This window comes from Chelonoidis abingdonii, chromosome 10 (genome assembly GCF_003597395.2).
Source record: "Chelonoidis abingdonii isolate Lonesome George chromosome 10, CheloAbing_2.0, whole genome shotgun sequence".
Taxonomy (NCBI): Eukaryota; Metazoa; Chordata; order Testudines; family Testudinidae; genus Chelonoidis; species Chelonoidis abingdonii.
The window spans coordinates 27,359,090-27,375,917 of record NC_133778.1 but is presented as its reverse complement, the minus strand read 5'-3'; the positions used below and the strand labels follow the sequence as shown (position 1 = coordinate 27,375,917).

The window sequence follows — 16,828 nt, the reverse complement described above, 5'->3', positions numbered from 1 at the left end:
CCCTGGTTCCCCAAGAACACAGAGGTGTCTGGTATCATAAGAGAGAGTCAGCTGAAATGTTTTGCAGCTTGTGCATAAATAGAATTATTGACTAAGTTCCACTCAGTTACAGTTGGGCAAATGCCAATGAACATTAATGGCGGTGTACACTATCTTGCAGAGGGCAGAATTTGGCCTCTAGGACTTCTTGCTGGTGATGCATTAGAAAGAAAGAAAAGCTGCTTTTATTGTCTGTTTCCAAGCTTGATTTTTGTGGGGCTGGCATGCAACCCCTTGCCAATCAGTTTCCAGAGCAGAACTGCCAGAAAGGCACCCTTTCCTTTTTGTGAGATATGCTTAAAGCCTGTTTATGCTACATCTGCAGCAATGTTGGGGTTTCTCTTTGTAATATAAACAGCCCCTAATTGTGTTTAACAGTGCATCTGAACCACGCTGGTGTCTTGGATGTGCCCCATTTACAGAGTTGTACAATGATCCCATCTACAGAGAAAACCAAGTATTTTTTTATTGCTCTCTCCCCAGTGGGAGGATTTTGCTTAATGCTCTACTTTGCTATAAAATGCTAGGGTGACCAGATAGCAAGTATCAGAGGGTGGCCGTGTTAGTCTGGATCTGTAAAAGCAGCAGAGAATCCTGTGGCACCTTATAGACTATAAGGTGCCACAGGATTCTCTGCTGCTTTTACAGATAGCAAGTGTGAAAAATTGGGACAGGAGGTAGGGGGTAATAGGAGCCTATGTAAGAAAAAGCCTCAAATATTGGGACTGTCCCTATAAAATCAGGACATCTGGTCACCCTATAAAATGATAACTAAATGCTTTAAAATATACTGTTTCTTTTAATGGAATAAGTATGTTGACCTGCACAAATTAAATTAATATCAGTTTTGTTTAGGCAACTTGCATTTACTGTGTCTTGTTCAGTAGGAAATTGGGGAGCATTGCCATCCTGAATAATTTTCAAAGATGTACTATGTTCAGTATAGCACTTTCACAGAAACCCTGAGTAAGAGCCCATGTACGGGTATTTTGAAGGTTTGTTTTGAAACTTCCAGTACAGAAAAGGCTTTGTTTCTCTTCAAACTAAATGCAAGATCATTATAATTCAACAGGTGTTAATCAGAGCCAACCATTGATATGTAACTGAAACAAAGGAGTAGTTAAACTCCTAGAAATGTAGCAAAGAAAACCATTTGTTTTACATATTTCCTCATTACTGCCCTATTCAGCTGTCATACAACAAATACACATGTATCTTGATGTGCCAATAAATGGTGGAATGTGTCAGTCGGGGAAGTGAATGTGAAGCTTTACAAGCCAACTGTTAGAATAACAAACCTCGGAAAGGTTAAATAAAAACACACAAGTTCAGCCACTAGCCTTCCTGATATTATACTGAATTTTTTCCTTTGACTGCAATCACTCACATGCAAAGCTCAGTGGAGTAAGCAATGGCAATTTGTTGGCACATAAATTGTATAGCTTTATTAAAGTATCCATATTTTATATATATAAAAAGTCCAGAATAGACTTTTTACAATTAAAAAAAGAGAATAGAGGCTGTAGCTGCTTAGGCAATAACACAGATACCACTCAAGCAGATCTGTGTTAGGAAGTAAACTGTTCAATTACATAAAACTTTCAGCTAAGGGTTGTAACAACTTGGCTTCTGCAACTTTTTTCTCTCAGAAGTAAACTTCAGTCCAGTAGAGCTATAATGCATCTTAAAACCCACAAACAAGCAGTCAAACAACTTTTCTTCCTGGAGTTCTATGGAAAAAGGCATCTGTCTCAAAACCCTGCAATACCTATCATTGCAAATACTCTGCTAATGCTCTAACAGGCTCAGCTGTGTGTGTTCAAATGATGAAGTGTCAGTTTGGCTGGCATGGCTACCGCTACTGCATGGTAGGTGTGTGATTCCTTGGTCAGCAACTGACCTGGATAATGCTGTGCCTCTGAAACTGGCCCTTGAAGTGGGAGTCATCCTTTAGCACTAAATCCAGAGGGTAGGTAGTGTTACAGGTAATGAGTATTATTACGTGGGGTCTAGCTTGTCAGCATTGTTTCCAGTAATAGAGCTATGGAAAGAGGAAAATGAAACAAACTGCTTTGCTGGGCCGGGGCAGGGGCGGGGGAAGGGGGAGAGAGGAGTTTAGTGACCATTTCAAACTGCCCTCTCTCCAACCCCAAAATGCTGAGCTGTCCTTTCAACAGGCATTTGTGCACCGTCAGCCTTGAGTGGAGGGGTGTAAAATCTTGCCATAAGATTACTTCTCATCTTTTTTTGTGCTCTTTAGTATAATTACAGGTAAATGTGAAGAGATGAAGTAGGTGCAATTGAAAGATGGGGAATATCATACACCCAATTTATTGTTCATGTGGATTGCGTTAAGGAGATTTCTTCCTGATTTTTAGAAGTGCATGTGTTTGGAGCATTTTTCAGTACCAGAGTCCTTATTCAGTGATAGAGGTGATGCACATACTTGAGAGGAAAAAAGGTATGTCTGTGCTGCAGTTAGACACGCGCAGCTGGCCTGGACTCATGGAGCTGGGACTAAGGGGCTGTTTAATTGTGTTGTAGATGGTCAGGGTCAAACTGCAGCTCAAACAATGTCTTTGAGAGTCTGGGCTCCAGTCCAAGGCCAAATGTCTACACCTCAGTTAAACAGCCCCTTAACCTGAGCCTGAGTCAGTTGGCACAGGCCAGCCGTGGGTTTTTAATTGCCCAGAGTCTCTTTGACTTGCCTCATATGGGGAAATTTCCATGGGGCTGTAGTTCCTGTGGGGCTACAAGGCTGTGATCTGGGTATAGTGTGTTGGGGAGAACCAGATGTCCTGCCCTTGGGGGGAAAAAGTGCGAGTTAAACCTCTGTCAGGGGCGATTGGATGCAAAGTTAAAGAGCATCTCTTGACCCAGAACATGCCTGAACTTTGCCTTATCCTGGGGAAGATAAGAAAAGTGAGCTCTCCTTTTGTGGTGTGAGTCTCATAGTAGAACAAGCCTGAATTAACTGATGATGATAAAGTCGGGAGTGTAGAGTGAGAACTTTCCCAATACTGGGCTTTCCAGTAAGCTCCTCTGACCCTAAAGAAGACTGTTCCTAAAGTGTTCTGCTGTTGAAAGGTAACTCTCTTTTTGTAACCAATTAACAGAATTCTTCTTCTGTAAACCATGGCTACTTTTAAAATCAAATGGGTTGGGGTACAAAACTTCACTCGTTAGTTCTGTGTCTAATAACATCACACAGTTAGCAGTCTCCCACATAAGTAACATAATATATGAAGGTATACTGAGGTAAAATGCTCCTGCTGATGTGTATATAATCCACAGCATTGTTGATGTAACAAATTTCAGCGTTCCCCCTCAACAATAAAACTTCTGTAAAATGCAAAGTTGTTGAGAGTAGTTGTTTGTGATTATTCCTTCTGTCTCATCAGGCTTCACAGTTTTCTTTATCATCATGTTTAGACATCAGTTGATTTTATTCTTGATTGGCATTTTAAAAAAATACTATCTGGTCATTTGTAAAGACTTCGCCTAGACACTATTTTGTAGTCACCTGTTTTGTTCACTTAATTTAACAGCAAGCTAATCAACTTCTTTCTCCAAGGAAGTGAAAGTGCTGAACACAAAGAATTAAATTGCAAATAGTCTGATGGAAACTGAGGAATGCATTTTATTTTAGAGCAATTAAGATTAAACAGTATCTCAGGCATATACGCTAATACCTTTTTTTTACGTGGTAATAGGTTTTTTTTTAAACCTGGATAGCTGAATGTCTTCATTCCCTTCCGAAAAATAACCAAGTAGTGTTTAGCAAAATAAAATTTCAAAAATGATTTACACAGTGTGCTTCCATTTTGATCCCAATCTCTAAAGGCAGAGATTCTTGATACCCAGTTGGGTTTTGTCGTCCTCCCAACTCAGAGTGAGAGAGAAACTCTCATTTGTTTGCAATTGTTTTCTTTGAATCTCTCTCTGGGCATGGCTACACTTACATTTTTGCAGCGCTGGTAGTTACAGCTGTGGTCGTACAGCTGTGTAGGGCCAGCGCTGCAGTGTCCACACTGACAGCAACCAGTGCTGCAGTGTGGCCACATTTGCAGCATTTGCAGCGCTGTTGGGAGTGTTGCATTGTGGGCAGCTATCCCAGCGTTCAAGTGGCTGCAACGTGCTTTTCAAAAGAGGGGGGTGGGGTGGAGTGTGACAGGGAGCTTGCGGGAGACAGAGAGAGTGGATTTTTGGAGCAGACACTGTGACAGCTCCCTGCCTTGCAAGTTCAAAAGAGGGGGTGGGGGTGGAGTGTGACAGGGAGCGGAGACACAGAGAGAGTGGATTTTTGGAGCAGACACTGTGTGACAGCTCCCTGCCTTGCAAATTCTGGCCATTTCCCCCACCCCTCTCTCAATCACTCTTAAATGTAAAAAGGCTTCAGACCAGATAAGCAGCTTCTCCGACGGACTCCCTCCCCCCCCCCCCCCGTGCTGTTTGTCTCCTCAAGCAAACAGCTGTGAACATTCCAAAGCCTCGGCTCGCTCGCTCGCTGCAGCAAAGAGCAGCTGTGTTTGTTTTTTAGATAAGTAGCTCCGGGGAGTACCTTCCGGTTTGTTGTATACAGGAATTGTGGGATACCTCCTAATACCCTGGAGGCCAATAACAGCACTGGTGAGTGTCCACACCTGATGAGCAGCGCTGCATGAGCAGCGCTGGATTCGCTACACCCGTAGCGGACCAGGTGACCAGCCAGTGCTGCAGGAAGGGAGTTGCAGCGCTGGCTGAGCTCTGTAAGTGTGGACACCTGGTAAGTTGCAGCGCTGTAACTCCCTCACCAGCGCTGCAAGTTGCAAGTGTAGCCAAGCCCTTTGACTGGTATCTATTCAGATGTTGTGGCAGTAAGGAAATAGTGAATGTTGTTCAGAATTTTACTGAAACTTGATAAATTACAAAAAGAATGAGGAGTACTTGTGGCACCTTAGAAACTAACACATTTATTTGGGCATAAGCTTTCGTGGGCTAAAACCTACTCCATCAGATGCATGCAGTGGAAAATACAGTAGGAAGATAGATATATACAGAGAACTATTGGTATGGCAACACCCATTTTTTCATGTTCTCTTTGTATATCTATCTTCCTACTGTATTTTTCCACTGCATGCATCTGATGGAGTAGGTTTTAGCCCACGAAAGCTTATGCCCAAATAAATGTGTTAGTCTCTAAGGTGCCACAAGTATTCCTCATTCTTTTTGCTGATAAAGACTAACACGGCTACCACTCTGAAACCTTGATAAATTACAGTTTACTAATTTATTAACACTTCTGTATTAACATAAAAATATCAAGCAGATTGTCCTCTACATGTGCAAATATAATTAACTGCATATTGTTTACAGTGTATCCTGGCAATATGCTTATCAGTGATAGGGGAGAAGAAAAGGATTATAATGGCTGAGTTCGAAGGACAGTGACTAAGTATATGAAAATCGGGAGGCTCAAAAAATAGAATTTTTTTTAAAGTAGAGAATGAGTTAGAAGTTACATCCCAAGACAAAGCAAATAGGCCTCAACATGAGATCTGAAAAGAATCAGGGATTCAGTTAGGCTCAGAGACATGGAGGCTATTCCAGATGGTGGAGGCAGCTTGGAGGGGAGGATCTGCCACCTGCTATGGAGAGACAAGGGAACAGAAAACAATGCTGTTTGATTAACCAAAGGAACATGCTATAAGTAACTGCAAACAGGGGAAGAGATACGGTGGGGGAATTATGGAGACAAATCTTGAGAGGTAAGAAGGATGAGGAGAGAGTAGCTAGTGCTGAGGTGAGAGAAAATCATCAGCTAGTCCATGGTTGTTAACCATATGTAGAAGGGTATTTTTACTATTGTGAAAGGGACAGATGCCAGAATGAAAATGATCAAAGAGGTTGTTTTGGGAGTGGTATTTAAACAAACAATGACCATTTTTATTTAAACAATGACATTTTTCTAGGTTTTGCTAAGAAAGGGAAGGTGACAGATGAGTGTTCATCTTACGAAAACGAGCAAGGGAATTTAGAGGGGGGCAGTGGTGGCAATCTTGAGCACTGAGGTACATGGTGAGTGTTTACTGCTGCAAAGGGAGCAAAAGTTTGGAAGCAGGAAGAGACAGGATACAGTCATTAAAGACCAAATTTGGAAAGGTGCCAGAAGTGTGCAGAAAGGTGCCTGTTGGGATTTTAATTTTGGCCCTAAGTGTCTTTTGCTAAAACGGTGGTGTCTGAGAGATCGGAGGGAGGGAAGCAAGGGAAAGTACTGTGAATGGGGATCGGAGATAATAGTTGGTGGAAGTGGTTAGTAATCTATTGTAGTTAAAAGTGAAAATTCCTTGCAAGTAAAAGTGGAGCGTGGAGCTTAGGCCTTGGCTACACTGGCTCTTTACAGCACTGCAACTTTCTCACTCAGGGGTGTGAAAAAAACACCGCCCTGAGCGCTGCAAGTTACAGCGCAGCAAAACGCCAGTGTAAACAGTGCCCCAGCGCTGGGAGTGTGGCTCCCAGCGCTGCAAGCTAATCCCCACGGGGAGGTGGAGTACCTGCAGCGCTGGGAGAGCTCTCTCCCAGCACTGGCGCCGCAACCACACTTGCACTTCAGAGCGCTGCCGCGGGAGCGCTCCTGCAGCAGTGCTTTGAAGTTTTGAATGTAGCCAAGCCCTTAGTAAGGGAGTGAAGGTTGTCAGTGCTTTTTGCATTTATGGAAGTAGTCTCAATGTAGTGATTAACTTTCAGATATTTATGTTCGTTAGTTTTATTTCTCTGAGTCCTCAGTGAGCATGTACTCCAGCATCTATGGATGTAAAGAAAGCAAAACAAAATATCAGGGTCAAAACAAACTTTTCAAAATCAGTGATAATTCCAGTTTGAAAGTACACAGCCTAAAAACTTGGTGCTATGAAAAGTACTGTGGCTGTAGAACAAGGAACGTCGTGATTGAGCTAGATATGAGTAGCATTTAGAATTCAAATTGTCCCTATACTTAGATCTCAACTAAAGGAGAACTTCAGTAAATACTGTATTCTTGATGTGGTAGGAGAATAACATGGTTGATTTTATATTAAAACTTACAAATGAAAGAAAAGTTTATAATAGTGTGGCAAATGACATTGCTGACACACTCATAAAATAATTCAAAACATATGGTTCACAACTGTCTTTTAGCTAAGAACTACAATAAAGATCTATTTAGGTTCTGTAATTATATGGTGGCTCAGAAGAATGGCATGCGGTTTAGGTTTATAGTCATAAACGTTGACATCATTGAGGAGTACACGTTAGTGTTACCAAAAGAAAAGGAGAAGTAGGAGGATTATTTGTGGTCATTAAATTATTATAAAAACTAAATTGAGATCTATTTTTACAGAGCATGAGACCATTTTTAATAATTGTTTATAATAAATAGAGGATGTACCCGGAAAATGGGCAGAGATCTAATTTTTATTACACAGCCAGAAGAAGATAGAAAATATATAAAGTACTCTACAATAATGGGGTATCGTTAAATTAGACATGATGGATGAATCTGTTATTTTTTTATTTTAAATAAAGATTTATGTTCCAAACTCTGACACAGATGGCACTAATTCTGTGTGTGCAGTGCCACGAATGCAGAAAATTCTTTAAAAGGCTTGCTACTAAAACACTTCCTTGACTATGCCTTCTAGACCTAAATTTGTTGAAGGTATAGCCTGAACTTCAGGGTAAACGTACAACTTGCATGAGAGATGTTTTATTAACTGTGTGTATGAAATTTTTGTCAGTGTAAGTGAACTTGATTTGTCTTGTGTGTCTGGGATATAGTCTTTGATATGCTATTTGAATATTGTTTTAAGCTTTCCAGCATTGTATAGTGGTGAGGTTTTCTCAAAAAAAGAAAACATTCTGAATAAACACAAAACACCCTGGCTGAATTGTGCAAGGTCGGGTGATTTGGATAAAAATGACTGTTTTTTCCTCTCTTTTAAATTTCTTTTTGTTTATGACCGTATACTTCAAGTTTCCATATGGAGAAAGACTTTGTTGCTTGTGAATTGTTCTTCTGAGGTGATTTTTGTGTGTGTGTGAAGACAGTCACTAAGGCTGTACAATCCATGTAGGGCTAGTGATAGTAGCATTTCAGCACTAGAGAATTCAGTAGAATTAGAGGTGAATAATTTTAAGGTGACACATTCAAGACATGAATTAGGAATGTGCTGGTTGCCCTAAAATTGTCGATGAGGCCTCCACACTGTTTTCTGGTGTAATACTGTCAAGCGTAGGTGCTGGAACTAGGGGTGCTGGTGATGCTGCTGCACCCCCTGGCTTGAAGTGGTTTCCATTATATACACTGTTTATAGTTTGGTTCAATGGCTCTCAGCACCCACACTAAAGAATTGTACCAGTCTCCCTGCTGTCAGGTGAGGACAGATGCTTGCAAATATGGTATTTCAGTAGTAGAAATACCCATTTGTTTGTGCTGGGGTGGTATTCTTGAGCTGATGGATGAGACAGTTTGAAGGACAAACAGCACTGGATTCCATGGCTGGATTGGCTTGGTGAGCTAACCTTTCTGTGACTTCATTTAAAAAATGACACTGTAATGTTACTGTCTAGATAAAATCTGTCTTCCAGAGACAAACCCATGGAAACCACAGCTTGTGTTGTTAATATCCCATCTACCTAGGAAGGAGTAATGCGGAAAGGAATTGGGGGGGGGGTCATAGTGGATCACAAGCTAAATATGAGCAAACAGTGTAACACTTGCAAAAAAAGCAAACATTGTTCTTGTTTGTATTAGCAGGAGTATTATAAGCAAGACATGAGAAGTAATTCTTCCGCTCTACTCCACGTTGATTAGGCCTCAACTGGCGTATTGTGTCCAGTTCTGGGTGCCGCATTTCAGGAAAGATGTGGAGAAAGTTCAGAGAAGAGCAACAAAAATTATTATTTAAGGTCTAGAAAACATGACCTGTGAGGGAAGATTGAAAAAATTGGGTTTGTTAATCTGGCGAAAAGAAGACTGAGAGGGGACATAACAGTTTTCAAGTACATAAAAGATTGTTACAAGGAGGAGGGAGAAAAATTGTTGTTCTTAACCTCTGAGGATAGGACAATAAGCAGTGGGCTTAAATTGCAGCAAGCAAGGTTTTGGTTGAACATTAGGAAAAACTTCCCAACTGTCAGAGTAGTTAAGCACTGGAATAAATTTCCTAGGGAGGTTGTGCAATCTCCATTGTTGGGGATTTTTAAGAGCAGGTTGGACAAATACCTGTTAGGGGTGGTCTAGGTAATACTTAGTCCTGCCCTGAGTGCAGGGGACTGGACTAGATGACCTCTTGAAGTCCCTTCCAGTTCTATGATTCTATGATCTCTTCCCTGCTCCTTCCCTGAACCCCGAGTGCTGCCTGAAGGCCCTTTGCCCATTTTACTACTTTCCTCATAGATTACTTTGAAAGAATGTTGCTTAAAATTAACTATGATGAACATATTAGCACAGATAAGCCTGAGAGGTATGTGTTACACTCTCAGCTTTGCAAGTATATCTGCAGCACGCTTAAGGAATATTATTCTCTTTCTGAATATGTCCTACCAGAGAATCTTGTGAAGTGCTGTTGCTACTGTACTTTGGATGCATGACAACAGGGCTGCTGCCAGGAATTGCATCATGTTCTCTCAGCACCAGTAAAGTCTTTTATTTGCTACTGTTGTAACATGCTGGCCATATCGCAAATCAACTGTATTTCAATGTTAAACACATTGGAGCTCTCTACTTTCTTGTACTTTAAACAAATTTTCACCTGTAGTTGAATCATTAAGTTCAAATTCTAAAGATGCATGGGTCCCTAGAGCAGTATTAAAAGTTTTAGGACTCTCCTCATCAATGCCAGATACATCAAACGGAGTTGGACATTTTTGGTTTGCTGCGGTTAAAGTGGCGAATGCATCAATCTGCTCTTAAATATAAGATACCAGTTAGTGTCTTGTTTTTGCATCTTGTGGGCATGGATGTTTCCAAATCATCTTGAGCAGTGATCTTGTCTAATGTTATAAACTAAGCAAGATCAGGCCAAGTTAGTATTTGAATGCGATCTTCAGGGAACAGCCAGGTGCTGCAGGAAATAATGTTGGCAGTACAGTAGATAGCACTCTTAATAGCACTGTATGATGTTCTGTATACAGTTTCATTGTCAGCCAAAGATCCAAAGCATCTGACAACTGCTATGATTTTGTCTTGTGGCCTGTGTGTGTATGTTCCAGTATAGTGGGCCTGAAGTCTCTGCTAATGCGGAGAAGAATGTCAATTCTTAATCTGTTTTTTAGCTCTAAATTATGTGATGCCACCCTAAATTTGGTTTCCAAATGTCTGTAATTCAGCTAATGAGAAAACACAAAAATATGCTGAGAAACAATGACAAGCCATAGACTCATAGTTAATGTTTTAAACACACTCTGAGTATTTTAACCATTCAAATTATATTCATAATATTTTTATAAGATTTTCAGGGGTTTCCCCCACATTTTAGAGGGGAAATTGTTTTGAAATATGAAATGTCATTTTGGGATATAACATGCAGTGGTTTGGAGAAAATTTGCATGAATGAAGGAATGGAATGGGAGGTATAAGATCACAATGGAGATTTGACTGATTTCCTTCCTGCTTGAAGCATCTTCCTCTCAGTGGAAGAACAGAGCACCAACCCCCTCTCCCCCCTGTGTATTGTGTGATGGTAGTGATGTGAAGAAGATAAATTCTAACCACAAATAGAGTTGAAATAACCAGTTGATACAATATCTCATTGCAGTGCTTTGATTGTGGGTTGTTAACCTACATTGTTACTTAACTCTGATAATACTGGCATTTCTTACACTGGCAGCTAAATGAATGCTTACATGGACGGATGTATGTCTGCAAATTCTGAAGGCTTTAATGAGTCTCTAAAAGAGTGGGGTGGAGGGAAGTAACTTCTGTTTCTTTCCCAGGCCCATTCTAGAAGTATAATTATGAAGTAAATCAGTAATCACAAACATCCATGTAAGACTTTATTGGCTCATAAGATTCCAAAGAAGCTTCAGTTCTCCATTTATCACATGGTATAATGCTTAGAAAGTTACATAGCATTGTTTTAATGGTATCTGAACCTCAAGGACATACTGTATTTTTTATTTATATGTATATAGTCTTGATGACATTGGCTTATTTCTCTGCTAAATTCATCATCTTTTACTTTACAGATTTGCTCTTTCAGATGAAGCATACAGATCCCTCAGGGACCAGGATAAAGATCAGTGCATTCTTATTACTGGGGAGAGTGGTGCTGGAAAAACAGGTAATATACAGCTTTGTCTTCTCCATGCTCCCCTCCAAAAATATGAGAGGGGGTTGGACTTGTCTCTTTGCATTTGCTCCATGCCGTAAACTAATTGCAGGTGTGCCATTGCATTGAGTGGTGTTGCATAAATGCAATTCCATTGTACTCGTGCGATGTCATGATATCTATGTGCAAAGTCATCCTTTTGGTGATGCTATGTTGCAAAGGTCAAAATAAATTGAGCACTCACTTGCCTTGCAGAATATACTCCAAGCCTATGAAAACGGGCCCTCCCCTGCCATTTTGGGATGGGTTGAATCCCTGGAAAGCATTCACTAAAGCCTTTAAATATAGAACTTTTAATTTCTTATGCTGTTTATATAAAAACACAATGGTGATGGACTTATAAATGAAATCTCTCATGCTGTGCTTAGCTACACTTAGTACACTGGCAAGCATACAAGACAACTGCATTTTTCACAAGCAAAGCTGGAATAATTTTTTAGAAAATTCTCAGTTCATTGAAAAGTATGAAATTGTGTGGGGATAAAAGTCTCTTTCATAATTGTTCACACTGAAAGCTCATTTTTAAAAAAACAATTGCATTATAGTCACAAATAGCTCTGTTATTAAACTGCTTCTGTGGAAAAGAAACAGTAGGTACAGAACACTTACATTTGTTTCTACATCATCTGAGCGATTGTTTCTGAAGCCAGGAATACTTAGTTTATTTTGCATCCAGTAAAAAAAAATAAAATTGGTGTAACAAATGAGACTGCTGTGTGTACATATTATAAGACTTCATAGAGAGTTGCTTCTTTTGGGGGACATAGAGTTGGAAGGGTTTTGCACCTTAGTGTGCATTCCCAAAAGTTATGTCCTTTTCTTTATTGCCCCTTTTGTGAATCCTGAATGAGAGGCTTAGACATTCTGTAATTCTTTTCTTTGCCAGTTCTGTGATATGAAGAAGGGTGGTCTACAGGGTAAATAAGCATATTAAAAATAATCTTAAATTCCCTTAACACAAGATCACTGCTTAGTAGTTCAAACTTCATTAATAGTTGAAAGGAATTCTTTAGTGATATATTTTAACCTCATGTAGTTCCTCCAGGGTTATGAGTAATTTAGCAACTAACATGGAATAAACCCACAATTATGTAGATTGCATAACAGCAGACATTAGGGGCGACTGAATTACTTGCCTATTCTATACATACATGATGATTCTTATGTGTTCAGTAGCCCAGGTTATTGTGGGCCTGTTAGAAATACTGAGATGTTCTTTTCTCTTTAAAAACTAAATGGAAAACTACAAAAAGTGATAGTAAAAGTAAAGATTAGGATTCTGACTAAAGTTCAGGTCAATGAATAGATGCTGAAACTGCATTGCTGCAAACTCTCATGATATTTGTTGTTTTTTTTAAAGCACCTGAAATCTGGTCATTACCTGAGAACTGTAGCTTTCTTTTTTTTTTTTTATTAAAGTTTCTAGCCCTTTTGATTGTGGGGAAAAGCATGAAATCATGAACCCTAAATGTGTGAACACCAGAAGACAAATAAAAATAATCCCAGTCTTATAAATGTCATGATTTTTTTTGGTGGTCAGAATCTTGACTTCTAAATGTTTGGGGCTGGCAGTACTAAAAGTCTCTGTAAAGTGATCAGTTTCTTGGTTTTAGCCTGGAATTTACTTTGACTGTGTTATTTCATTTTCTTTTTTGTACCAGTTACTGTTTGTGGAGATGTGCAAGAACATGTCACATGCTACCAGAAGTGAATATGATGTTATCATGGTTAAAACAGGAGGCTATCCAAAGTTCCGAACAAAATAGTGATTAGATATTGATTTAATGTGCAGTGCTTTATTGGCTTAATGTTGCAGATTAAACCAGAGTTTCAAATAAAAGAGATATTAGGTGATAATTTTCAAAATTTGCATTATTTTCTAATTCTGATAGCCTTTTCCCTCTGCTCTGGATTTATCTTGATGTCATCAGAAAGTGCACACTTACCCTAAATTACATTACATTCACTTATTTGATGCTTTAGTTCTTTTCTCACTCAAAGCTTGAGTAGCCCTTCTCAAAGAATTTGGACTGTTTAGGGAGATTTGTCAGATCAGATAGCTGAACGACACTTACGCATGCAGAGTAGTCTCTCATTTCACTGCTGCACATCAGACTGATTGTCTCAGCACCATTAGACGCCTTTGATCCATGGTAAAAATCTTCCATTTCCCCACAACTTCTGTCCAGTTTAAAACTAGCTGTGGTCCTTTGGGGATAACCGCCAACAGAAAAATCACATTTGTCTTAGAAATTTTTTACCTGCTGTTTCAGGTGGATCCTTTTGGATTACAATAACTGGAAGAGATTAGAGAGAATATTTCTTTCTGTTTATTTTGTCCTTTCAGCAGTAGTTTGTGTGTAACCAGTTTCATAGCTTTTCCCTGTTGTTTTTGTGAAGGTCTAACCCAACAGGGCAGGGAGAAAAACTGATTGGCTGAGGAGATTTGGGCGGCAAACGTAAAGCCTGAAATAACCCTTAACTTATTTTGTTTTAAAACTGGCCAGATAAAAAAAGGGACGCAATGATTTGTAATGCCCTGCTACTGCCTTCATACTATACAGATGGATGCTCTGTAAACAGAGGGATACACAGCACTTTATTTGCCATAGAAAGGCCTGCCATTTTTCCTTTTCTTGTCTCCATTTCACTTCTACTGCTCCACTGAAAATTGCTCCTTCAGCACTGAGGGATCTTTGTTGTGGAGGATGGGCATGAGGCTCCAACTCATCCAACCTCATCCAATCACTAGTCCAGCTGCCGAAAACTCTTCTTCACCCAGAAAGATTGCAAGCATTCCACCCACACAACTCACTGCGGAGGGAAACTTCCATGTAGAAACAGAACATCATTCCACTTACCGCCTAGGATTGTCCTAGGATTGTCCTGGAATCTCCAGGAATTAAAAAATCATCTTTAATTAAAGATTGTCATGTGATGAAACCTCCAGGAACCTGTCCAACCAAAACTGGCAATGCTAACCTGAGCACGAGTTCAGACTGCAAATGTCGATTTAAATCAGCATTTATCCCTTAGCTCAACAGCCACTGCTGCCCACAGATTTTTTATGACAGATTCATATTACTGCATTAAGTCAACTCTTTAAATCAGCCTCTCTTTATTTTTTGGGGAAAATAATTGTAGTTTAATTAACAGATTGCTTTCACCTCCAATACGGTTACCCTTTCTGAGGTATAAAAGGTATTAATATGAAGTTGACATGTAGCATTGAAAAGATTTGTTCAACTTTTGCTTAAAAAAAAATCACTTGATGCTCATATCTTCTTTTGGTTTTGGTTAAGATTCGGAAAATGATTATGTTGATATTATTAGATCTATCAGAAGCCTTTCATACCATTGACCATGAGGTGGTGTCAACTGTCTTGTAGACATGAGTGTGTGTTAACAACATTGTGTTGCAAATGTTTTGGCCTTTCTGAGATCTCTGTGAGAAGAATATTTGGGCAGACAGGAATATTTGCTCTGGTGGCCTTCTCATTGGTTTCCCCAAGGTGTGGAAATATTCTTGGTTTTGTGGATTGCGTTTTCTTACCCAAAGAGTGTATCTTGCTACTGCTATTTTTCTCCTAATATTTCTAATCTGTCAAAGGTACCTAGAAACTAGCATAGGTTTTTCTCATATGTTGAAACTGAAATAAAGTAAAAGTTTGGATGTATATCCAAAATTATCCAGACTTCTTTGGATGGAAATCTGCTTGGGAGTCTCATTATGTTTCTGGTACATATTGGGCTGAGGCAGACTGGAATACAAGACCAAGAGAATAGTTTTTAGTTTATTTTGGTGGTACTTCTTTTTTTATTCTAATCTGCAAGTAGAACATGCAGAAGCATGTACATTTTTTAAAAATATTCTTGAATTTTGTTGACCATCAAAGATTCAAGTCAGTTCTTCTTTTACCCTAATTTCTTTGCCTATTCGTACGTCAGATGTAATAGGGAAGACCATCAGGAGTCCTTGTGGCACCTTAGAGACTAACAAATTTATTTGGGCATAAGCTTTCGTGGGCTATAACCCACTTCATCAGATGCATGGAGTGAGAAATATAGCAGGCAGGTATAAATATACAGCACGTGAAAAGTTGGGAGTTGCCTTACCAAATGGGGAATCAGTGCTAATGAGGCCAATTCAATCAGGGTGGATGGGGCCCATTCCCAACAGGTGACAAGAAGGTGTGAGGCTCCAGATAGCCCCCAAATCCTGAAGAATTTTGTGAATCATCTTAATTTACACTTCTACATCTTGAAATATTACGTGTTTGCGAAGCTCTGTTTAAGGCAATCTGCGGGAGAGGCAGACTGTGTAACGTCTGGGTGCTAGAGCCATGCTCCTGTGCCTCAAAAGACTAGGGTGATGGCAATTGCTCTTCTCTCCCTCTGGAGTAGCAGCCTGTGCATCCCCTCCCCCACTTTTCCCATCCTCCTCCCTCCCAGTACTTTCCAATGTTGCTGTGGTATTGGCAGGGTTGGCCAGAGTTGTAGATGATACCTTCTTGAAAGAGCTCTTGCAGGGCTTGACAACCTTTCAGAAGTGGTGTGCCAAGTCTTCATTTATTCACTCTAATTTAAGGTTTCACGTGCCAGTAATACATTTTAATATTTTTAGAAGATCTCTTTCTATAAGTCTATAATATATAACTAAACTATTGTATGTAAAGTAAATGAGGTTTTTAAAATGTTTAAGAAGCTTCATTTAAAATTAAATTAAAATGCAGAGCCACTCGGACCGGTGGCCAGGACCTGGGCAGTGTGAGCGCCACTGAAAATCAGCTCACGTGCCACCTTCGGCACCCATCCCATAAGTTGCCTACCCCTGAGCTACTGTTTCCGGCTATTGGTGGACTGGTGTAGGCACCACTGCTTTGACTTGAGTCCCATTTTCAAGCTTTTCTTTGCAATGGTGAGGTCTGGGAACCTTTGTAAAAATGAAAGCTGGGATTCTGCTGAACTCATGTGATTCCAGGAGATGAGGACTTGGGCACAGGCCTGCCATACCTATCTGTGCCTGTTTGCTGAATTCAAGTTAGGGACAGAAACAACCAGTTAATACTAAGCAAATTTTGCTTAAAAGGAAGAGAATCAAAATTCAAGGAGTTACCGTTTCTTTGCTGAAATTAGACCCTTAAATATGTACCAGATCTTTGAAAGGAGAAAGTAAATGAATTTTTATCATCAATGTACTGATTTGAGTGGGATTCCAGCTGTTAGTAATTATGTTGTATTTAAAGTTGTTTTAACGCATATCCTGTGAGTTACCCCAGATTGGGCAATCTTGCATCATATTAAACACTGCATATGTTGTTTTAAACCTTACTTGCTCAGTTCCTGTCACAGCTACTCTCTGTGCTAAACAATATTATCATAAGATCCGGACTATTTGTTCTATGTAATCTTTACTAATATTATCTGGATGGGTCATTGAC

General features: G+C 39.7%; 1 protein-coding gene across 5 annotated transcripts in view; it reads left to right on the top strand.

Moving 5' to 3' along the window:
• Positions 1-16,828, top strand: part of MYO1B (myosin IB) — a 208,653-nt gene that overhangs the window by 88,124 nt on the left and 103,701 nt on the right. For all 5 annotated transcript variants that reach the window (XM_075070045.1, XM_032763336.2, XM_032763335.2 and 2 more), the window contains exon 4: positions 11,245-11,339. In XM_075070045.1, the coding sequence (XP_074926146.1) occupies positions 11,245-11,339 (95 nt within the window). The remainder of the gene's footprint in view (positions 1-11,244; positions 11,340-16,828) is intronic.